This window comes from Mytilus trossulus, chromosome 1 (assembly GCF_036588685.1).
Source record: "Mytilus trossulus isolate FHL-02 chromosome 1, PNRI_Mtr1.1.1.hap1, whole genome shotgun sequence".
NCBI classification, from domain to species: domain Eukaryota; kingdom Metazoa; phylum Mollusca; class Bivalvia; order Mytilida; family Mytilidae; genus Mytilus; species Mytilus trossulus.
This window is the reverse complement of record NC_086373.1, coordinates 65,014,492-65,040,686: the sequence shown is the minus strand read 5'-3', so window position 1 is coordinate 65,040,686 and position 26,195 is coordinate 65,014,492. Positions and strand designations below refer to the sequence as shown.

The 26,195-nt window shown below is 31.2% G+C and overlaps 1 protein-coding gene across 1 annotated transcript in view; it reads left to right on the top strand.

Annotated features, from left to right (window-relative positions):
- Positions 1–8,709: 8,709 nt before the first annotated feature.
- The window catches only part of LOC134687884 (protocadherin Fat 1-like), a 31,716-nt gene continuing 14,230 nt past the window's right edge, over positions 8,710–26,195 (top strand). Inside the window, exons 1-6 of the mRNA XM_063548377.1 lie at positions 8,710–8,893; positions 10,387–10,464; positions 11,451–11,633; positions 13,217–13,289; positions 24,391–24,548; positions 25,702–25,887. Of these exons, the coding sequence (XP_063404447.1) occupies positions 8,827–8,893; positions 10,387–10,464; positions 11,451–11,633; positions 13,217–13,289; positions 24,391–24,548; positions 25,702–25,887 (745 nt within the window). The 5' untranslated portion in view covers positions 8,710–8,826. The remainder of the gene's footprint in view (positions 8,894–10,386; positions 10,465–11,450; positions 11,634–13,216; positions 13,290–24,390; positions 24,549–25,701; positions 25,888–26,195) is intronic.

Sequence of the window (26,195 nt, the reverse complement as noted above, 5' to 3'; positions counted from 1 at the left end):
TTACATCATTTTAAATTGCTATATATCTACGTGCAATTAATCACATCTGTCCAACATCAGTCAGGGCGTTACTTAAACAAAATTTTTTTTAATTACTTATATAAGTATTTTTTTATTTTTAAAATAATAAAATTACTTAATAGAGTTATTTCAATTTTTAATAGAAACTTACACTAAATGTAGTTTTCATGATTTTAAACAACATTTTTTATCATAAAATAAAGAAATTTATCAGATATGAGAGGAGTAAAGAGATAAAGTGTTACTTTGAAAATAATGACAAAAATATTACCTGAATAAGTTATTTTAAACATTTTTGAAAAAATAGCAATTATAACACTTATCTAAGGCACATATTTAATTGATTTAGGTTACAAATTATAAATAACTTCAGGTCTTAATTAATTCACAAGTATCTATCTATTTATATCAGTTTACCTTCACGATTTTAGAGGAAAATGATAAAAGAGGGACGAAAGACACCAAAGGGACAGTCAAACTCGTAAATCTAAAACAAACTGACAACGCCATGGCTAAAAATGAAAAAGACAAACAGAAAAACAATAGTACACATGACACAACATAGAAAACTAAAGAATAAACAACACGAACCCCACCAAAAACTAGGGGTGATCTCAGGTGCTCCGGAAGGGTAAACAGATCCTGCTCCACATGCGGCACCCGTCGTGTTGCTTAGGTGATTACAAATCCGGTAAATAGTCTAATTCGGTAGGTCAAATACATGAAAGGGAAGGGGATTGTAGTTACGACGTAAGGAACATATTCGATATCATTTGTGAAACGGTTATTCCATAACGGTCAACCAACTCGTGATGGCGTCCGTAAAATTTACGAAGGGATGATTTCAACTTCACCATTTGGAACTCTTGGTTTAATAGCTTCCTTGTGAGCAGTAACCCTCTATCAAGAAAATCATGATAGGAAATGCAAGCATGGGAATATCGTATCAATTGGGAGAGTCCCTAGAGACCAATCTTTGACCCAGAAGCGTCGGTATGAAAGATAAGTGCGTCGGAAAGTTAATTAGTGTTTCAGAAGAATTAGTTTTTATATATCAAGAGAAAAATAACAAGATAACTGTGAAAATTATTTAAATCTAGTAAAATCTGTATTCTTGGACACCTATAAAAATAATATTCAGAAAAATAACTTATATAAGTTATATTTAAATTAGCCTCGTTTTCAACATTACTTGTACAGGTAATTTTAATTGTTACTTGTTTAAGTAATGCCCCTGACTGAACATAGCATTTCAAAAGTACAAAAAAATAGTTTTTGGTATCTTTGATGTATATATATAAGGCATTTTGTAAAATGACTGAGACATTTATCTATTTTATGAATTTATTTAATATCAATCAATTTGCACAACTTAGGTATGAAATTTGTACTCTACCTGAAAATGATTGAATTATTTGTTCTTGGCTAGAAACAAACATCAATTAAACTTGCATAGTATTTTTCTTCACATTGTCCTATATATTTTTGTATATATTTTTTTGTAAATGTTTGTTCTTTTGAAAATAATAATTCATTAATGTGTTTTGAATCTAGTGGATCTAATGTTGCGCTAAATAATTGTTTTGTTGTAAGAAATAGTTTACCTCATGTCATGATGTAAACATAATCAATCAATGATACATCCGTAGTTTTTAATGTAGCTACGAGTTATAAACATAGAAACCTTACATAACTACAAAAATAAAATTGATTACTCTAACCTATGGCTTTGTTTGTCCCAAAATACTTTGTTCTGCCTATTTTTTTGGTTTGTGTGTGAATGATTTAGTGTATGCAAATATCACCTGCAACTCAAAAAGCAATTTGTTGGAATTTTTATTAAATGATTTATACATTACATATAATGTATTTGCAATTTGGTCAAGTAAGACATTTTACAAACATGCAGTATGCGTAATTGCTTGATATTTATATAGTTACATATTACACAATCACACGCATGTAGCAACTTAGCTATATATTCGCTTGTACAGAATAAAATTATTTGAAAAATACTGATCTCCAAGGTAAATCAATAAAGGGACATCTATTAAAACTGGCAAAATCAAACATTATTACCCAGAGGAATGATTGGATTACTGTTTTATTGACAAACTTTGTCAAACACATGAAATAGGCATAAAAATCAAAACGACAATACTTAGGGTATCCAAAAATATTTAAGCATAAATAAAAAAAATAAAAAAACATAACTTACTAAAACATTCAAACAGACATGCAGATATATCTAACAAAGAAATCAACACAAAGGTTACATAAGTTTGTTTTAGTAGACAGACACAAAAAAAAGATTGTTTTGATAGAACATACAGTTTACAGTACAATATTTTCCATAGTGTACAAATATAGTAAAATATTTATAATTTATACAAAAAGTAAAATCACAAAAATACTGAACTCAGAGGAAAATCAATTTGGAAAGTCCATAAGTCCACAATGTATACATATTTGAATAAAATATAAACAACACTGTAAAAATCTTTTTGACCAAGACTTTGCTTCCTGACCACCTGCAAGAGGAATGTCTCAAGTAAAACAAACCCCAAACATACCTAGTAGTACACACATATTGACATGAAGACAAAATAAGAAAGGAAACTTGAAGGTAAAGGAGAAGAAGCAAAACAAAACTTCAGCCCATAGAATATAAAACTCAAGACTTATCTTTTTCCAGATGCAGGCGTAGCAATATGCTCATTCTTGTTGCAAACGCATCTCTGTCGGAGTATTTGACATCTGGGTTTTAACCACCAGAAACATATTTCAATTATTTTAGTCTTTCTGCTTTTATTACTTACTTGTTTTATAATTGCACTAGAGATCTTATATATTTTCGTTTCCTTTTGCAACAATTCAACTTCTTTTTCTTTCCCGCATACTAGCGTCAAATCAGTTTAATATTTTTAAAGACACACCAACAAATAAATATTTTGTTCATGAATTTATTTGAATAATCCAATTATAATTATTGAGTACTAAATAGTTTATAGAGTTTGAAATGTTTTACAAAATACACATTTCAACTTCTATAGAGCATAAAGCATTTATAATTACATGAAGTCATAGTATAAAAAAAATTGAAACAGATTTTATCAGCTCTTCCGCGAAAACCGTATTTATTTGATGTTTTCATGTTATGCGCTATTTATTATTTTGTAAATGTGACAAAGCAACACAAAATCGTATATAAAAAGAAATTTAATAAAAACAGTCACAATTGATTTTGTCAATCATGATGAGAGTTCTGATCTGATGAACATTTCATAGTTCGTATGTGTTTAGTTTAATTTTTTATCAATTGATCTGAGAAGTATTTTATTTTAAAACTTCATACCTTTAAATAGCTGTTATCTTATTCTCAATCAACTGATGAAATCTGCTTATAGTAAAAGAAAGTACTTACACCTGAGATTTAAACAAAATTGTTATCACTAGTGACAAATGAAGATACTCTAAAAATAGTTTTTTAGTGAGAAGTGCAAATTAATATTAATTGCAATGACAAATATTTACAAATTAGTTCTGTGGGGTAAAAACGTATGATGGAAATTGTAAAGGAATATAATTTCACATGTCATTTTGTTTTGTATAAGTCACCACTAAATGTACAACTGCTTCTTTGTGATATATGAGTAAACGTGGAATAGTCTTTTGAATTTTTCATAATTTCTCAGTCATGAAATATAACAATAAGTTCCGCGAAAACAATTTATAGCTTAAACCTATAAAGAATGGATGTGAAAAAGAAAATTGGAAAGTCTTTCTATGTAAAGTAGACTCATCTCGAGATGTTTGTCTGATACGATATTGAATTATTCAAGCGTGGAATGCACAAATATATTTATCACTAACTAATATACTTGAACTTTTGTTATACTGATACTAAAACATCTCCTTATTTTATTGTGATGTCTTAAGATTAGCATAATGAACGTTCGTTTTGCATATATTAAATCAAAATATATAAAATCATAACATGTTGACAAATAACAAGCTCAAGGAACGATAGATATTTAATGATCTATAGTTAAAATAGGGAAATACAATTCTTACTTTTGAAATTCAATGTTAAGTTATCAAAAATCAGTTTATCGAATGAATTCGAAAAAAAAACGAAATAAGAAACTAGACCAATGTACAAACTAAATTAATTCTTATCTAGCTATTACGATGTAATAATTATGAAGAGGGGCCATCAAGGGGAATTTGAAAAGTGTATTATGCAAACTTAAATAGTTATTGTCTTCTAAGTTTCTTTGATTTTCCACTAAGCAAAGTAAATGGTATGCATGTGTTAGTAGAATTGATGATGTTTCTGTATTCAGTAATATGATAATATAAAATAATGTAGAAGAATCTCCTTCCAAAACCAAGAAAAGAACAGTTAGCTCAGTTTTGTCATTTGAAATCAACATTTGAATTCAGATTCAGATTAATGGATTTTAAATTGAACTATGTATTCGCCTTTCACACAAGCTGTATATTTGAATTTGACATGTTAAAAGAGGGACGAAAGATATCAAAGGGACAGTCAAACTCATAAATCTAAAACAAACTGACAACGCCTTGGCTAAAAATGAAAAAGACAAACAGAAAAACAATAGTACACATGACACAACATAGAAAACTAAAGAATAAGCAACACGAACCCCACCAAAAACTAGGGGTGATCTCAGGTGCTCTGGAATAGTAAGCAGATCCTGCTCCACATGCGGCACCCGTCGTGTTGCTTATGGGATTACAAATCCGGTAAATAGTCTAATTCGGTAGGTCAAATTCATGAAAGAGAAGGGGATTGTAATTACGACGCAAGGAACATATCCGATATCATTTGTGAAACAGTTATTCCATAACGGTCAACCAACTCGTGATGGCGTCCGTAAAATTTACGAAAGGATGATTTCAACTTCACCATTTGGAACTCTTGGTTTAATAGCTTCCTTGTGAGCAGTAACCCTCTATCAAGAAAATCATGATAGGAAATGCATGCACGGGAATATCGTATCAATTGGGAGATATATACCCCGTATGCCAGTGCTGCTGGAATGTTGCTACTTAGAAATGGAAAGTTCACAAATGGAAAGCTGAAATCATCTCTTTTGTCGTCAAGTTTTGTCTTCAACCGACCCTCATTGTCAATTTCTAGATGTAGGTCAAGATATGAAGCCGACTTAACTGTATCTGTAGTATCCTTTATCTCCAATTCGAAGGGATAGATGCGATCCACATAGTCACCAAATTTTGAATTGTTTAGTGAAAGAACGTCATCTATATAGCGGAAAGTAGAGTTAAAGGATATTGCTAACTTCTTATCTTTCTTCCTAAGAAATTCCTGCATGAAATGAGGGACAACATATACATTAATATCGAGGATCGTAAAGTTAGAGAATAATGCTACCTTGTTCATTCTTCTTGAGAATCTTTTAGTACCAAGCTATTCTATCAGTAGTCAATGAAGTCTTGATTGCGACAAGACATTTACGGATGATATAACTAGAACTGTAAAACATCAGAGGAACATATTTTAAAAACTGTTGGATTGTTACTACATAGCAAAAACTGAACTCTGAGGAAAATTCAAAAAGAAAAGTCCCTAACTAAATGGCAAAATCTAAAGCACAAACACATCAAAGGCATGGATAACAATTGTCATATTCCTGATTTTTTTAAATCAAAACATGGTGGATTAAAGCTGTTTTCTAGCTTTCTAAACCCCTCGTTTGATAACAGTCCCATCAAATTTCATCATATTGACAACAAGGAGTGAAAAAAAAACCAGACATAATACTAGGAGTTCAAAATGTCGAAAAATGAATAGAGCAGTCGACATTGTGTTAGAATCTTAATCACTATAAAAACAAACAAATATGTAACAAACAAGTACAAAAAAGTCATAAAGACAGAGCACATTAGTAATTTGATATATGTTGTAAATAATGACGTCATCTTTATCTGAGTTTTTTTTTAACAAGTCCCTGCTATGTAAGTGTATCTAAAATTCTAAAATGGAAAATGGAAATTGGGAATGTGCCAAAGGGACAACCTACCAAAGAGCAGATAACATCAGAAGGCCACCAATGCATATGGGTCGTCAACATTCCGCACCCAGGAACGTGATTCGTTGGACCCCTCAACAAAAATGTGTACTAGTTCAGTGATAATGGACTTCATACTTAATGCCAATAAATGAATGAATAAAAATAAAAAGTCATACGAGACTAATACAGGCCAGAGGCTTCTGATTTGAGACAGGCGCATAAATACGGCGGGGTTAAAAATGTTTTGTGAGATCTCTATCCCCCCTTATACCTCTAGCCAATGTAGAAAAATACAAACACATAGCAATACGCAGAGTAATATTCAGTTGAGTCCGATGTCAGAATAGGAAACAAAAGAAACTTATCAAAATGACAATGAAACGTGAATCATTATAGAACTACTTGCAGTTACAGAATGATAATCTGTACTTGATAACTAAAGATAAATTAAAATTAGTATATTACCACTTTAAAAAATGATCCAAAGGGTGACAAGAAAGGAAATCAAAATATGTCCACGTTTGGTCTCTTTTCAACAAGCAGTTTAATACTTGCTTAAGTGAGACTCATTTCAGTTCTTGAGTATGTATTGATTGACAGCCACGTAAGGTTAGTGTCGATATATTGCCACGTAAGGAAAAGGTTACAGCACACTGTAGAAAAATAAGACTACAACACGAACCGACGAAACTCCAGGGTAAACTTTATGTAGTTTGGAAGGTTCTATGTATTGTTGTTTATGGGGAGTTAAACTCAGTGATAATTATTTTGAGATTAGGTACCCTTGATTCATTTTCTTCATGGTATGCAGCAACCGTCTATCACAGTCATCATAATATATAATACAAAATCATGAATACCACTTAGGGAAATACATGTATAATTCGGAGTTCAGTATGACGTCCATTATCACTGAACTACATGTAGTATATCTATTTGTTTGGGGCAGCTGACGGACGCCTTCGGGTGCTTCTCGCTACATTGAAGACCTATTGGTGGCCTTCGGTTGTTGTCTGCTCTATGGTCGGGTTGTTGTCTCTTTGACACATTCCCCATTTCCATTTTCAATTTTATGCTCATTATGCAGGTGCAAAACAGAATTTTATCACATTAAAATGATCACTTAACCAAGCTGAAACCTTCTCTTTTGTCATAAAGGTTAGTTTTACTGACTCTCATTGTCATGTAAATGAACAGGTGTATGTAAAGATCTAAAGCAGACTATATTTCACCCGGTATATGATATCTACGTAGTCACTAAATTTGTCGCTGTTATAATCATCAAAGTTACCAGGATTGAAATTTGAATGAGATCGTTCATATAGCAAACCATGACGTAAATTAAGAATTATTTTTGTATGCCCCATCTACGACAGTAGAGGGGCATTATGTGTTCTGGTCTGTGGCTCCGTTCGTTCGTCTGTGCGTCCGTCTGTGGGTCCGTTCAGGTTAAAGTTTTTGGTCAAGGTAGTTTTTGATGAAGCTGAAGTCCAATCAACTTGAAACTTAGTACACTTGTTGCTTATGATATGATCTTTCTAATTTTAAAGCCAAATTAGACTTTTGACTTTAATTTTACGGTCCACTGAACATAGAAAATGAAAGTCGGAGTTTCAGGTTAAAGTTTTTGGTCAAGGTAGTTTTTTATGAAATTGAAGTCCAATCAACTTAAAACTTAGTACACTTGTTGCTTATGATATGATCTTTCTAATTTCAAAGCCTAATTAGACTTTTGATTTCAATTTCACGGTCCACTGAACATAGAAATTGAAAGTGGGAGTTTCAGGTTAAAGTGTTTGGTCAAGGTAGTTATTGATGAAATTGAAGTCCAATCAACTTGAAACTTAGTACATATGTTCCCTATAGTATAATCTTTCTAATTTTAATGCCGAATTAGATTATTACCCAATTTCACGGTCCATGGAATATGCAAAAGGATAGTGCGAGTGGGGCATCCGTGTACTTTGGACACATTCTTGTTTTTTCTTTGGGCCGTCTGTGTTCAGTATGCCTACATAGATGAAGAAATAAATGGGCAAACAGAATACCAAAAAGAGATAAAGATAGCAATGAGACAACTTTCCGCTTAAAATAAATCATGTTTTCAAACATAATAGATAATATATTCTTACATATGATGTTCGTTATATTTAGAACTTCGTTTTGATATACAACAAATAACCTTATGCAGGTGGAAACGCGTACATTTGTAGCATTTCATCTGCTTTTTGAGATCTGATTTTAAGGGATGATGTAACAGTCTAAGTACACCCTTAATCACGTATGCAGCGAAATTACAGTGTAACAGTATTGCATATTTACAAATAGACTGTCAATAAAATTATGAAGTCACACAAAATTAAAAAAACATAAAACGCATTACACCTGAAAAAAAGCATTTAAACGCAAATTAAAGAAACTGTTAAATAAAGAGCATAAACGAATTATGGAGCACTATAGTTATTTACTTTAACAAATTAATAGTATTTGGCAATGAAAGAAGATCCGCCAAAAGTGATTTCCCTCAAATTGATTCATGCGTATAATACATTTATTATACAACATTTTATATGAAAACTTAAAATTTTGATGAAATGCAAATGAAGCTTATTGAAAAATTAAAATCATAATAGGAAGGCGGCAGCCAGTGATCACATGAACTCATTCCTTCATTAACGTTACTTTTTACCTTTTATTGTCGTTGAGGAAGGAACTATTAGAAAAGCAACTGGATATACAAAGTGTGATGATGATGATAAATTTAACATTCTTCTTTATTTTAACGTTAGTAATTAGTTTACATTCTGTAAAAAGTAAGTTTATCGTAACGTTTAAATATATTAAGGATAGATTATTTTGAGCTCAATTTTCATTTGAAGTAAATTAGTTTGACATATTTCAGCAGGAAAAAGTTGTGTGATATATATCTGCATTCTGCGTATTTAATTGTATGTGTCTTTTTGCGTGTTTATTATCAGTCAATAATATTTTTTGAACATGCATCTGTATATGACTGCTGGACAAAGACGTAGGTCCGGTAAGGGCTGATTTCGTCATCAATTTTCAAGTTCATCTAACGAAAGATTTTAGACACTTTTTAAACACTTAAGTGTCTATTTCAATCGATTCAATTAGTTGATGTGAAAGATTTTATCTGAATAAGTCATGAAAAACGCTCCGATTCAAGCTTAAATATGCAAAATCTATCAAATATGACAAAAATCGTCACTTTTCAGATGTTTTTGTCAAAAATGAAAGTGGCCGCATCCGTGTCCATCCTAAACCTTTATATATATTATGTATTATCACCCAATACAACTTACATTTCAATATTATGGATGAACACGAATGCGGCCACTTTCATTTAAGACGGAAACCGTCTAAACTTTAACTGAAACGCTAGGATTGTGAAGATTTTTGTAATTTAGCATGACTTAATGATGCTAGCACTCGATATATGTGCATTGTATTGTCAAAAACAGCCCATATTTATGTAGCAGAAGCATTCTACTTTTCAATAAATATCTTAACGATTACATATTCACAATTTTCTAAAACTGCTATATTTTGGGGCCAAAAAGGGGTCTTACTGAACAAACAAGATACATTAAGGCGAAATTATATATTCAGTCGACTCTCGTTATCTCGAATTCGAAGTCAGCAAGACCGGAGAAATATTTCGAGATACACATAGTTCGACTCAAACGAAAACCGGAAGTTTGACAGAACAAGGGACACAACTCTTGCTTAGCATGGTAAAGCTAAAATAAATCCGGGTAAATATTGGAAGGGGATCGATATTCTAGTATCAGATCGATGTATTTGTATGTCATGGTCTTTCATTATTATAATAACATTATTTTTACTTATTCAATTGTTTCAGTTACAATTGTTTCCTATGGCTTTTATCTGATAATCAGGTACATTGCCTTGTATCGTTTCTTTTGTTGATAAGTATATATGAAGGTTCTTACTTTGAACTGCTAGTTAATTATCAAGAACATCTAGAAATGATGCTAAACAACTAGTCATTATATCATTTCATTTTGTTTCATGCATTGCATAGTCATATTTGACCTATTCTCAAATTATGAATTCCAAAACTACTGTTTTAACGGAAATATCAAATTACTTTATCCATCAAAATTTGCTTTTTTCATGACATTCGAATCACAAAGGATTAGAAAGTTTCCAAATTAGAACGGATGGTACCCCTATCTGATCATTCTCTATTATTGTGTCATGCACTAGTCTTTTTTAAGGTCATATACATTGTTTAATTCTATGACATTATTATTATTTTAAGGCCAGTGTACCAGTGAGCATGATATAGGGCAACCAAAAACAGAGGATGCAGATAAAGATGATTATAGTAAACAAACAGGTAAATGGTTATACATTATTACTTTTGATTTATCCCCAACAATACGCTTGAATAGTTTTGACAACAATTACTTACTATGTGACAGTAACTGTATATTATGATAATATTAATGAGCATAGTGTTTACAAAATGATATTGTTATGACGTTCATGTATATGTGACGGTTTATAGTCATAAGGACCAAATTTAGTATATTGGACAAGGACAGAAGGCAGATTATTAAATTGTTTAGTAATTTCTTGGATATTTCATGGACACACGACTATCTTATCATAGATTGTTTTTTGCATACAAAATTTCTCATATCTGTGTATGTTTTTGTTCGAAAGCAAAGTAATGAGGATTTCTTTTCAATGTTGCATTATTCATTATATATTGTCTTTTAATTTCAAGCGTCTATATAAAGGTTTCATTTTAAGCGTCTTTTTAATTAAACTTTTATATAGATAATCATTGATTTTAGGGCCATTTTTAAAATGGAGACTGTGAAAAAAACTGACCTCTGTCATATCTTCTCTCAAGATCAGTTTTGTGTGGAGCACAAAAAAATTGTTTAAATATTTTGTTATTGTAAAAAGACTTTAGAAATTTGATTTATTTAAAAAGATAAATATTCTCATAGTCTCATTGAAATCAAAATAGAAATTTTAAAAAGTCCATATTCGTTTTTTCAAAGTCATTATTTTGTCTTCAAAGAGAAAAAAACAGTACTACATAAATGCAGATTACAGATGTGTTATCAGTTAAAACATGAAACCCTGCTGTATTGTTAATCTCTGTTTTTGACTGCCTTTCCATTGATGTTTTAAAGCCTACATTCCATTTTTATATATGTACAGTTATAAACAAATATCGAATAAAAAAGACAAACTACTTTTCGGTAATATTATATGCAACCACATATCAGAAATTGCATTATTGAATAAAGCACATTTATTTAAAATGATCAATTAACCTTTTATATATATTTGGGTTTTTTTCTGAAGTGAACGTAGTCCTAAATTTAAAAGATCAATACCAATTCAAATGCTGTGGTTTTATAAAAGCATGGGAAATGTTTGTCAGCCAGGATTCCGCAATAGGACGAAAAGTCAAAGCACAAGTTTGGTACCAGGATGGTACAGGGACTGATTGGACTTGGCGAGGGGAAGATATTATTGAAGTCACCAGTAAGGTTATACGTACTTTCTATTCGCCACAATTTAATAAATTGAGCTGCAAATGCTTGATACCTGTATCCCTAAACAAATATATTTCCGTTGTTGTATTAACACAATAGCGTTGTCATCATGTTATTACTTACATAACTATTTATTGTATTAAGAATTGTTGCCGCGTAATGACACTCAAATGCCCGTAACAAGGTGCAACAAGGGAGGGATACATCAAGAGACAATCAAATTTCATAATTCAAAGAAACAATAAAGTCATGGCGAAATTACAAAAATAGTCTAAAAAACACAAGAATCTACCATGTTATTCGAATGCCTAATTATATGACAATATTAAGCGCTTTTCTATTTTGGTTATAATTCAAAGTACCCGTCTACATATATAGTAACGTTTCCAAAATTTTATATGATGCATATGGTCTTGCTTCATGTTACCGTTACCATGACTTTAAGATCAGGAAAATAAGAAAAAGGCTACATTCAGTGCTTCGTGTAATGAATTGTTTCTTAAAATAATTCTTTTCATTTTTATCGGTAGCTTTTACCATTATAAACATAACAGTTGCTTAGACATTCTTAGAATATAACAGTTTTAATCATAATCGATATTGAGAGAGTACATCCTATTAGTATTTCATATATCAATAGATTACAGTTACTTAAACAAATGTGAGTTAAAGTATATCAATCATATGCAAATTTGTATTGGATAGACCTGATGCCTTAAAATTGAAAATAAGCAAGCAAGCAATCACAATGGAATACTCATATGGATTATGGAATCCACACAATGTTTTTAAATTATTAAGGGAAATCAAGTTAAATTAAGCATGAAACAAAGTATCTCCATTCTCTATTTTTCATGTAAAATCTTCTCTTTTCCACCTTCTTTCAATACTCTAAAACAAAAAGACGTGGTATGATTGCCAACGAGACAAGTTTCCACAAGAGACCAAAATAACACAAAAATTAACAACTTTGGGTCATCGTACGGCCTTCAACAATGCGCAAAGCCCATACCGCATAGTCAGCTAAGAAAGGCCCCGAAATGACAATGACAACAATTCAAACGAGAAAATTAACAGCCTGTTTTATGTCAAAATTTAACAAAAAAAACAAATATGCAAAACATTAACAAACGACAACTACGGAATTACAGACTTCTTACTTGGGACAGGCATGTACATACAGAATGTGACTGGGTTAAACATGTCAGCGGGATCTCCCCTCTGTTTTGTTTCAAAATAAGTCTTTTAAATCAACTGGATGTCCTCCTGTCATACTATTAACTTTGCCTCAATGCAACACACTTAAATGTGTGTTATTATCTGTTAGTAGAAAAAAAATCCTTGCCAATGGCAAGTTTATCATAGAGTCTTCTTATTAAGAAATTATTATGGACAACTGAACTTTGTCATATTCTTACTCATATTCCGAACATTCTTTTTGAACATCTCTGAAATCTATTTACATATTAACAAAACTAAAGGAATCAGTTCACGTTTTTTTTTAAAATCATATTAAATATAGAACTAGTTTTATAATTGTTATATGAATACAAAGATCGTATTTGTTTACAGATGTCAAAAAGATAAATGTCGAAGACATATCAGGAACAATAATACGTCCCTTACTTGGCGATTATATAGGATTGTAAGTGTATTTTATATAAAACAAAAATGACACGCCTGGAAAAAATAAATAAAAATCTAACAATTGGAAAAACAGGCAAACCATTTACTAAGATTTCCTGATGTGTTTTTTTCTGGTGTAAATTGCCAAAATAAAAACAGGTCAATTTTTCATCAGTTTTTGTTGGTAAATCTGTGATTGTTTTGTTCACTCGAAGAATATTGGTCATAGGAAAAAGATAAACAAAACTCATATTTTTCTTCTCTGAATGAAATGCCGAATATTGAAGTTACAATTGCATTTTCGAACAGATATTAAATATGAATATATGATGATATTATTTCATTTGCAAGCAAGTGTTTCAAAAGACTTTTTATTTATTTTTTTATTTGCTACAACCGAATTAAAATTTGAACTTTAACATTTGCTTGCTAAGTCCATTCTTTCCAATAATATATTGATTTTAAAATGATTGAGAAATAAATATTACCTTTTTGGTCATAATAATGGAACAATTAGTATATTTTTATATTTTACTTAAGATTTCTAAGGGTTAAGAAGCCATGTCAATAAGCATAGAACTTCACCAAGTACCGAACATTGAATTTAGTATGCTCTAAAATAATGTATTTTCGTTAGAATATATGTTAAGAGAAAATGCTTTCCATCCTGTCCTAACATCTAGTAGATAAGGAGAAATGTTCACTTAAAGAGCATTCCAAAAATCAGCAAATATGATTCATTCGCAGACCCTCTAAAGCAAACGTATTCTTAACATTCCAGTTAAATGTGGTTAATTTTCCTTTTGTAAGTGTTTCGCAGTGCTGCTTGAAACGTTCTGTGGACTAAGACGACCTGATGTAGTTTTGATGCTCATCTATTGCTAACACTATTGAACTGTTTTGGGACAAGTAAAAGTCAGATTCGTAGTCGGTGCAGCCCTTTTGTCATTGGATTTTTTTCTCTCTCTCAAAAACCAGTATTTGTAAATTTTATCATTTGGTTATTAATGAATCACCAGGTTATTTCCTGTATAAAACCTGATATAAAGTTCTCAATGATATTACAAAAGATTTCGATTCAAATTATTACATTTCAAATTACTGAATAGATCAATAGTATTGCGAATTTATTTTAAAAAAGGTCCTGCAATTTTAAATGACTGATAAAAAAAAGTGTTACAAGTCTCCTGAAACCATATACCACAAGCTGTTTCAAGTCTTAAATCATTGAATCATTGCTAAACGATTTTGTTTTCCGCTTACATTTTCTTTCATTATTTTTTATGTCTGTTGCTGGTAACAATGAAGCTATTAATTCAAGAGTTACCCGGGATGTTATTGAAATCATCTCTGCGTCATCATTAGTTGTTTGACCAAAACTCAATATTTTTTTCAAAGAAAAAAGGATCAGACCAAAATACAAACAATAGTATCTAAAACACAACATAGAAAACTAAAAACTGAGCAAGACTTACTATACCAAATCGTGTGGGTTATTTGAGATGCTCCAGAAGTCCTGATTCACATGTTGCGACTGTCTTATCTCATGTAGCGGAAAACAAAGTTATCAATATAACTGTTATCATCTATCGAATTCAATGAATCGTCATTGTATCATCTCTTACTGTCAAATCCTGTATGATTATATAATCTATAATAAATCGCGGTTAATACAAACTTTCACTTGTAATCAAAGCAGAACGTTTTTTTTTTTTTTTTTTTTTTTTTTTTTTTTTTTTTTTTTGAAGGTATATATATTTTATTGAAATCTTTACATTTGTTAGTTTAAAACATCGATTACCGGTACCTTATCCCGGCCTCGTTAACATTAGTAATGATATTTATATATAAAGGAGTTAGTGGTTGTTAGTAATATTCACCAAATATATATATATATAATGTACCAGTATAAATACATGTAAGTTAGATGCTAACAAATATAAAGATGGTTCAATATAAATGTCTTATAAAACAAACAAAAAATAAACAGTTCTTCATAAATGACATATTATTTAGTTTTAGATTTTAAGGAATCAAACAAAGATTTTAAATCCATAGTAGTTTCATTTCTTTTTTCTCTTTCTCCTCTCTTCCCTCCCTTTTCAAAAGCAATAAATGTTTAAATGATTTTATTAAATTTTAACTCTCAAGAAAAAAAAAAAATAAATAAATAGCTAAGATAGGCTTTAAAACACACTGAAAGTAATTCAGAAAAAGAAAAGCAAAAAAAAAACACAAAAAAAAACGAAAATGGCCCTTATAGCCCCTAGTCCTTTATGAATATATAAATAAATATCAGGAAATAACAATGTAAAGAGGTCAATAGAAAAAAGAAATGAGAACCACTTGCATTCACTTTCACTTTCTCTCAGTCTCTCATACACACATACAATTCTTACTTACATACACACATACATTACTTAATTATGTACATAATTATTGTTCACAATTACATCAAAGAATAACCAAAATCTAATCAAAAAAATTGCTCACAGATTAATATCATACTCTATGGTGGAAATATATATTGTAATGGGGTCCAAAATTTTTCATATACATCAACATTATTATATTTTTTTGCAATATAATATTCATATGACTGATACTGTTTTATTCTATTTTTAAAACCAAAAATATTAGGAGTAAGTTCCTTAAACTTACATTTATAAATATAATTTTTTGCTACTATAAATAAAAGATTCATGAATAAGCTTTCTGAATAGAAACCAAGGAATATCTGCTTTTTACTGATGGCAAAATCCCTGCTATACAATCTTATTTGCTGTAATAATGATGACCAAAATTGATATGTTATTGGACAATCATAGAAAAAATGTACAATAGTTTCGTCATCAAGTTTACAAAAAGTACATGAACTAGAATCTTTCTTCTTTATCTTGTACAAAAAAGAGTTTGTAGGAATTATTTGGTGCAGTATTTTGTATTGGAAGCTTTTTAAGTAGGTATCTTTGCAAGACTTCCTTAGTAGCATAAAGTATGTTTGCCAATTTTCAATTTCTGAGTCTAACAACTGCTCCCATTTCTGAAATTTTTCAAGGGGAGGTTGAAATATATGATCGATAAGACTCTTATACACAAATTTTGGTTTCTTATTATTAATAATCTGAGTACAAAAAGCATCAGAGATTTTGACATTTTCAATCTGTTGAGAACCACAATATTCTTTTATGTGATCTTTAATAAATTTTGGAATATTGGAGATTAGACTGTAATATTTCAGAAAATTATTTGTAAGAATCTTATGTCTAATCTTTTCAAATGTAAAGAATTCTTTGTTTTGACAATTTACAAGGTCTTTTATATACTGTACACCAAAGTCCTTCCATTGCATATAAATAGTGTAATCTGAAAGTGGCACAAAATTTAAAATATCTAGCGATAATATATCATTTGTACAAGCCTTAGTATCAGGCTTTGCAGTATGTAAGCAAAATAAAACATCTTTCCAAAAAGGGTTCTTAACATAGCCATGAACTTCTAGTAGTTTTTCTTTTTGTAAAGAAAAGACTCTGTCACCACCAAATTTGGTTAATTCAGACAATAATAAAGTCTGCCATGACCCCTCTAAATTCAAAAGAAGTCTTCTAACCCAGCTTATTTTTAGATATGTACTAAAAGATGACAAATGCACCATGTTCAAACCTCCCTGCATAAAATCCCCAATTAGTGTATTGCGTTTTATACGTTCTAATTTCCCATTCCAAATAAAGTTATAAAAGAGAGTATTAAACTCTTTAATTTTAATCTGGGATAGATTTGGTAAAGCTGTTAGCAAATGAACTATCTTTGGTAATGCCAGAGTCTTTACAACAGTAATTTTACCAAGTAATGTAAGTTTTCTGTGTTCCCAAGCCTTAAGTATTGATGACATTTCCTTGATTTTCTTTGTGAAATTTATATCTAACATAGCTTGTAAATCTAATGAAAAATCTATTCCTAAAAGTTTGAAATTTGACTTTGTCCATTGAAGATTATAATTAGGACAAAGTATATGGTCTGAATATTTTTTGGTTCCAATCCAAACAGCTTTGGTTTTGGATGCATTCATTTTTAGCCCAGAAACCCTGTGAAAAGAATCAAAACATTTTAAAGTCTCCTCTAAAGATTTTTCTTTTCCATCTAAAACAAGAAATGTGTCATCAGCATACTGGCTCAACAATAATTCTTTGTTGTGAATAGGAATACCATGGATGTCAGATGTAGATTTTAGTTTTAGCGCTAATAATTCAACACCTATAATAAATAAATATGGGGATAGGGGGTCACCTTGTCTACAGCCTCGCTCAAGATTGAAGAAACTTGACAAATTACCATTATTTATTACACAGCTTTTAGCTTCTGAATAGAGAGTCTCAAACCATTTGCATATAGATGGTCCGAAATTAAAGCTTTTTAGAGCTTTTACTATAAAATCCCACTCAACAGAATCAAATGCTTTCTCAAAATCGACAAGTAACAGTAAACCAGTCATATTATGCTCTTCAAGATAGTGCATAAGATCATATAATAAGCGAATGTTTTCCCCAATGAACCTATCTTTAATAAACCCATTCTGAGTGTCACTTATAATAAATGGCAATACTGGTTTGAGTCTGTTAGCTATAGCTGCTGAAGCTATTTTAATGTCAGTATTCAGTAAACTGATGGGTCGCCAATAACTCATATATCTCCTATCTTTTCCATCTTTTGGAAGGCAAGTAATGACACTCTGATATTGAAAACTAGAAAAATTTCTATGCTCATACCCAAAATATAAAGATCGATATACAAATGGACCGAGATCTCTCCAAAAGAATTTATAAAAATCAACTGTAAATCCATCAGAACCTGGACTCTTACCATTTGTCATATGTTTCAGTGCCAAAGCACATTCATCAAATGTCAAGTTACCCTCACACAGATCACTTTGTTCCTGTGTGAGTTTAACATTATGGTTATAAAAAGAGTTGTCTTCCCTGTCAGATCTTCTGCTTGAATACAGAGTTTTATAAAATTTCTGTTGTTCAATAAGAATGCTTGACTGTTCAGAAATATGTTTACCTTGGTCATCAATCAATTCAGTCATTGTCTTTTTAATGAAATTACTCTTCTCTAATTTGCAAAAGTATTCGGAGCATTTTTCTCCATTTTCGTGCCAGTTTGCTCTTGATCTGAGGAGTAAACCTTCAATCTTTTGTTCCCTTTTATTTTCTAGTTCTAGTTTCTTCCCATATAAAGTAGCTTGAACATTAACATTCGGTGACATATTCATAATATTTTCTAATTGTTCAACCTCTTTTTCAAGCTTAGATGTATGTTCTCTATCCTCTCTATTTTTTCCAATACTATAAGAAATGGACAAAGTCCTGATCTTCATCTTCAGGATTTCAAAAAATAATTGATCATTACATGTAAGTTTAACATCGAGACAATTTTGAATGTCACCTGAAAGATAATACTCAGAAATAGTGTCTTTTATACATGTCTTAATTTTTTTCACATACTCAACATCTCTTACAAGTTGTGAATTAAATTTCCAATACCCCTTTCCCCGCTTAGCAAGACTAGCAGAAAAAGTAAAGACAATGGCAGAATGATCTGTCTTATAACCGGGTATAATCTTCGTGTTCTTCAAAAGAGAATATATGTCCTCAGTGACTAAGAAATAGTCTAGTCGACTTTGTTTAATAGGAGACGGTTGACGCCAAGTAAATTTTCTGTCAGTAGGGTGACATGTTCGCCAAGGATCTAATAATTCTAATTTTTCAATAATTTCTTCAATCTTTTCACGAGATTTGGGATTTCTTTTATGTAAAATGTTATATGTATCTAGATTGCAGTCCTGGACAACATTCCAATCACCACATAATAAAATACTAGTATTAGCATACAATGCTATTTTATATAATATATCATCAAACAATAATGGTTCATCTGTATTATATCCATATAAACATACTAAAGTCAATCTCTGTTCAAATAAAGTGATATCAATAACAATAAAACGACCATTCTGGTCAAATTTAGTGTCATGAATAGTAAAATCTAAACCCTTTTTAAACATGATACTAACTCCAGCGCTTCTATTGTTATGGTGACAAAAAATGCAAGTATTGCCCCATTCTTCTTCCCATATTTTTTCAACATCTTTACTGCTATGTGTTTCTTGAAAACATATAATTGAAGCATGTTTGCCCTTTGCCCAATCAAAGACATCCAATCTTTTCTTTTTATTAGAAAATAAACCCCTTACATTCATAGATAGTATATTAATATTATTATCTATTCCCATAGGTTATGTATATATAACAGATAGAACATAAACCAGAGAGCAAATAAGTTAATTGTAAAACAGTAATAAAGTACATATTGTAATCACATACACACAACACACATACAATAAAATGACACTGGTGATAATGTACAAAACACATCAGATTGGTTTCACAGTATTGGCATAAATTATGAACGGTTTTTAAAAATTAATGAAAAAAAAAAAAGAACACAATAAAAAAAAAAATGTATCAACATAGGCCTGAAGATTATCTTACTCAAAGTTAAAAAAATAAATAATAATGTTGTAGTCTAATAGTGATTTAAAGCACCGAATGAATTGATTGCTTCGTTATTTCTTTATTTCTTTATTGAAGTCACAGAGGTGTAGCCTGGTAAAAGTAACTTGAATTGAAGGGGGAAACACCTGTTTGTTATCTTGAAAAATATATTGAATTATCTCCCTTATCATCAACACTTTCAACTTTGCTCATATACAATGGAATGGAGATATAACATAAACAGATGAGACCAACATTTTTACAATTTAAAAAAGAGTTAGAGTTATCTCCCTTATTAAGATCAGTATTTCAAAACAACTCATGAAGCTGTTTTCTTTCTAATTTTCTCTTCTATATTGTCAAACAAGTCAAACTTTATTCTCTGGTTACCAGTTTTACTGTTCTGGAGCTTCCCATAAACACTACAGTTATAAAACCAAACATTCTCTAGTTTCCCAGTTAGGTTAAGTCTTGACATCAGTCCTAAGTTCTTTTGGGTGATATCATCATGGAATTTTATGTCTTTTTTCAATCCTTTTTTGCTCCTCATGATCTTAATTTTCAAATCTGTGTTTCTTACTTTGGCAATGATTGGTCGTATTGCCCCATCTTTTCCAGGAATGCGATGTATGGCAATCAAATCAGTAGGCTCCAAATTAATCTTCAAGTCTTTTTTAATAAGGTTAATAAATTCAGCATGTAGATGTTCATTGTTTTTTTCTGGATAGTTCACAATGCGAATGTTGTGCTTTCTTGAATATTGCTCATTGTAATTTGCAGATTTCAAAGCATCCATACTTCTTAAATTACAATCCTCCACTTTTTCATCCAACTCCTTGATCTTAATTTCTTTCTCCCTTAGTTTCTCCTTCAGAAGGTGATTTTCCATGTTTAGAGAATCAACATTGTCTTGCAACTGTCCTGTTTTTTCTCTTAACTTACTATTGAATTCTGCAGTGATAGAATCTTTTAGTGTATTCAGTAATTGACTAACAATACTTGTAACAAGTTCTTTTAAGTCGCTTTGTTTGACTAACGACTCTAAATCAGATTTGATCACTGTGTCCTGAAGGGATTTTTTTATATCTTTTAGGTCTGAGTGAATGCTCATAATGTCAATGTTGTCAATACTTTCCTCAGACACATCTGAATGGGTTCGTTTGTCTCGCTTTGGTGGTTTTTCTTGTTGATCTTTGTTGCCTCCAGGTTTCTTGGCAGCTAACAATGATTGTACAGTCTTAACACCTGCCTGATTTTTGCCTAGAGAAACACTGTGGTAGTAATGGATAACAATGGATACTAATGAAATTAAATCCAATTTTGCACAATAAAAAGTTTATATCCTCTGTATCTTTTTCAAATGAAAATATTTTTCACAATTAAGTCCAGAAACAGATAGTCCATCAAAAACTGAACATTCACATATATTTTCTGTTCATGTTAACACTCTAAAAACACATCAAAATGCCAAAAAACTGCAGAGCTAAATTAGCTCACAACTACTCTAGTGGCCATCTTGTTTTTCTATCCCAGAACGTTTTTTAGCTCTTCATACAATTCAGTATTACGTTGATATGCACAGATAGATAACATGTACTGAACAATACGAACTTAGAATGTAGATATCTTTATTGACTGCAATTGAAATCTCGGTACTGAATGTACAGCTTTTTAATTTTGTTTAGTCTTTCAGGGCTGTTGAGATAAAAATATCTATTTAAGATCAAAATTTTATTTATTGTGCTATAATAAACACATTACAAAATGATCCATTAAGAAAGACAACAATGGCAACGAAAGAATTTTTAGTAGGAATAGGCTTACAATATTCAATATTCGGAGGCTAAAGCAGTTTCCATAGTCTTCCGGTCCAAAGTCGTTGCCATCCTTGTGGAATCCGAACAGGGCGATCCGACTGATTTTTACAGTCTTTTGTTGTATATAAGATAGAATTAAATATATTGCTGTGATAAATAGCAAGGGTTGACGACCAACAATTGTGTCATTCATGCATATCTAAAGATATTTCCTATTAAACACGTTCGCTGCCAGTCCTACATGTATGTACAATCTCTTCTACAGGAGTGTTAAAGGATTTTGACTACACATGAGAGTCTTGCAAGTAACGATTTTGTTAAATTATGTATGTTCTACAAATCGTATTTCATTGTACGCTAAAAAAAGAACCAGTATGTTCTATAACTTTTACTTACTAGTAACACCAATTGCATAATTAGTGTACACTCCTCGTTCAAGTTATGCATATAAATAACTGGTGGTACAGTTCAGAATACATAATCTTGATATGATCCGAAAACCAATTTAGAGATTGAATGTCAACGTTGCGATTCTATAGATTGGTCATATGTTATGTATATATATGTATTTGAAAAATTAAATTTCTTTTGTCATACTAAAAGATTTAGAAAAAGGCCCCCATATATTGATATATGTAAATTCAAAACTGACCGATCAGTTTTCAGTAAATTTAAACTAAGTGCACATTCCCTAGCAATTGAAAGAGGGCGTTATACCAACATTGAAAGAAGTAAACGCATTTGCTTATCCTGTAACAGACAAGAAATTGAGGATGAATACCATTTCTTCTCAATCTGTCCATGCTATACATCATTAAGGGATACCTATATACAAAATATTAATAAAAATCTTAATTTCAATTTTATTAAATTGCAGTCCACTATAACACTTAAGCATTTGACTGTACTTTTAAATAGCAGTCTACCAGTCATTATAAAAATCACCATAAAGTATATTAATGATTGTCTCTTAATAAGAACATCTGTATAACTTGTATTTCTTTTAATATGCAATGCCAACCTAATTTTTGTTTGTGTTCTTTTTCAATTGTTCATGAACATTAATAATGTGTTAACTGTTGATATTTATAGCCTTTTTTCTTCTTTGCTGTGAATACCACTGTCACTCTAATATAATTGTAATCAATTTAACTATTGTAAGTTTATTGTCTTAATTTTGTATGCCATAACCATTTAATGTAAATGTGTTTGTGCGAATAAAATATTGTCTATTGTCTATTGTCTATTGTCTATTGTATGTTTCTCATTGCTGAGGTCCGTGCACTTTCTTCCCTGTTATTTCACATTTGGTGTACAATTGTCTCTTTGGCAATCAAATCACGTCTCTTGATATTTATCGACTCGAATATTTCCACGCCCCCTCATATACATATAAAAACATGTGGATTGAGAATGCAAACAAAAACAAATATATGAAAAGGACTTTTAGAGGTGTATCTAGTTTTCTGATATCGTCTTTTATTATATAAAGCTCAAAATCACGCCAACCTAGACACAAATATAACAATGAGTATCAATACTAACATTGACATTAACGTTAATCTTCATGGTTTATTTTTGCTAAAACCAAAACATTTAAAAAATTGAACAAAGTCTCGGTCACACCTTACCGGATAGCTCGAACGGACGCCTAACGGATAACTTTTTTCCAATCCGTTCATGTTCATTAGACGTCCGTTCTTATCCGTTAGACGTCCGTCCATATCCGTTGCATGTCCGTTAAGCGTACGTTTTATCCGTCGACGTCCGTTGTCTGGTGGAAAATTATGAGCACGGAACGGACGTCAAACGGATAAAATGTCCGTTGAACGTCCGTTAGGCGTCCGTTTTGTACGGTACTCGTCCGTTTCGTTTCCGTTTTTTATCCGTTACGTGTCCGTTATACATCCGTTGGAGGTCTGGAAGATAAATCAACCAACGGACTTCTACCGGACGTTTAACGGATAAAACGGATGAGAAACGGACTTCTACCGGACGTATAACGGATAAAACGGATGATGAACGGATCTGAAATGGAAAAATGCCAATTGAAAATTTCGCGTCAGAAATACCAATTATTGGTATGTTAGACTTCTTAAGGTTCATGCATTCTTATTATTCATAATCAATCTTAAGAGTATAGGCACGTCTTCACAATTTAGCATTTCTTATTCAGGCCAGACACTGCCCTTTGGCAGAACAAACCAAAACCAGTAACACAGAAACATTTTGAATATTTATGCGATTTACATGTATTATGATTGTCGTCTTTGATTTTTCCGTATATCTTATTCATCCGTTTTATCCTGTACGCTTCCGTTAGGTGTCCGTTTTATGCGGTACTCGTCCGTTGGATGTACGTTCGACATCCGTTTTGTCCGGTACGTGAACGTTTCTCGTACGTTGCGTATCCGGTGTGTGTATTTTATGCATCCGTTTCACGTCCGTTTAATTCGGTCCGTTCATTAACGGATAACAATTTTGTCAACGGACAACTTTTATTTTCATCCGTTTGGCGTCCGTTTGTGCTATCCGGTAAGGTGTGACCGAAGTTTTAGATAATAAAAATATCGAAATCCAAGAAAATTCGATATGGAAATCTTTTCAAACATATACATGTACTAAACTACATATTATTTACCCATAAATATCGTTTAACTAGTTTTTTATGAACTCAAAAAAGAAAACATTCTTTCATGAACAATACTGCATAAACTTAGTAAAATGTTTCTTTTCCTCTATTTACTAGCTATGAATTTGAAGGATCTGTTATCACATACAAAGATAATAATAACAATGGTCAATACAAAACAACTACCTTTACATCAGATCAGACAACATTTGACTGGGACTCAGTAGCTGTTGGCGACAAAAGAGACCATGCCATTCATGCTACAGTAACTCCAAGTACACTTAATTTTTTTTCTCACGATTTCAAGGTTCCATCACTGCTTTATTCAATATCATCAATTTGTAAATTGCACTATTTCAAAAAAAAGTCACATATGTTGCACAAATATGTATAACATTGTTGTAAGTTATAATCCTTCAGTATACACATGTATGTCATAAGAGGGTTACTGCATGACTATTGGTCAATATTATCTTTAGTAGAATATGTATTGCATCAACAAGATCGTGCAGCATAAATTAATGTTCCACGAAAGCATTTTCCAATATTCGTGCAAAAAACCAATATGTCAACAAAAGTTTATTGTCCTTAGTATGCCCCACATAATTCAAAAGTAAAAAGAACTGAAATATTAACTAAATAATACTATAAAAGAAGAATGAACACAATGTGACTTTGTGTTTTAAAAATTCTGAATTAATATTTTCTTCGCACCAACAAATGTTAGCGGAACACGAATTTTTGGAAGAAATGCTATCAGGAATTTGATGCAAAGTAGTGGTCGTTTGTTTATATAATTTATACGTGTTTCTCGTTTCTCGTTTTTTATATAGATACGACCGTTGTTTTTCTCGTTTGAATGGTTTTGCACTAGTAATTTTTGGGCCCTTTATAATTTGTTGTTCGGTAGGAGCCAAGGCTCCGTGTTGAAGGCTGAACATTGACCTATAATGGTTTACTTTTATAAATCGTTATTGGGATGGAGATTTGTCTCATTGGCACTCACACAACAACATCTTCCTATATCTATCACAATATTCCACGCACGAATAGTCACGACTGACCAATTAATTACTGTTTTCTAATGATACGGTAAATAGATATATATAGGGCTACCGGCCATTTTTCGATGATTCGATCGAAACTGTTTAAACAGTCATTTGCAGTAAACATTCTGTTTCACATATAATATAGTAAGATGGATGCCATTTGATAAAGGAATAACATGTAATTCTATATATAGAATATACTTACATATTTGTATATATATACAGATATACAAATTTATATTTTATCATCATGCATAATTTCCTGTAGACCGATATATGCCTGTACTTACTCCGTCAATAGAAGACATCAAAAGGAGGTCTCCCATATCCGAAGATATTCACAAACTATTTTAATTTCATAATAATTATACTTTCCTAGGTATAGCACCAACGTTTACTAACCTGGATGATACCGTTGCCATAAGTAACAATGAAGTTGCAGGAACTGTTGTGTTTACCCTAGCTACAAGTGACAGTGATCCTGAGGATGCTGGAGAATTGACTGTAGCCCCTCCTACAAGCACTGGATCTGCTTTAACTTTCTTTGAGCTTGACCTTATTACTTGTAAGGCTTTAAAATCATTGTTATTTGTGTAGAATTTACTCTTCATAACTTATAAGAATTAGTCGTTTTCTGAAAATAACTGTTCTTAAAATATTGAAATTAATTGAATACTTAGGTTTGTAAACTCAAAGGCATAAATGGTGTATGGCTAATCTAGTAAAACAAAACAAGTAGTAAAGAGTATGATTATAAGTAGCAAAAATTGATTTGACAAAATATGCAATTCAAAAGGCGTAACCATCGTAAAATATATATTATCGTTAGCGGTTAGACGTACGTTTGTGACAGAATCGTAATATTACTCTATA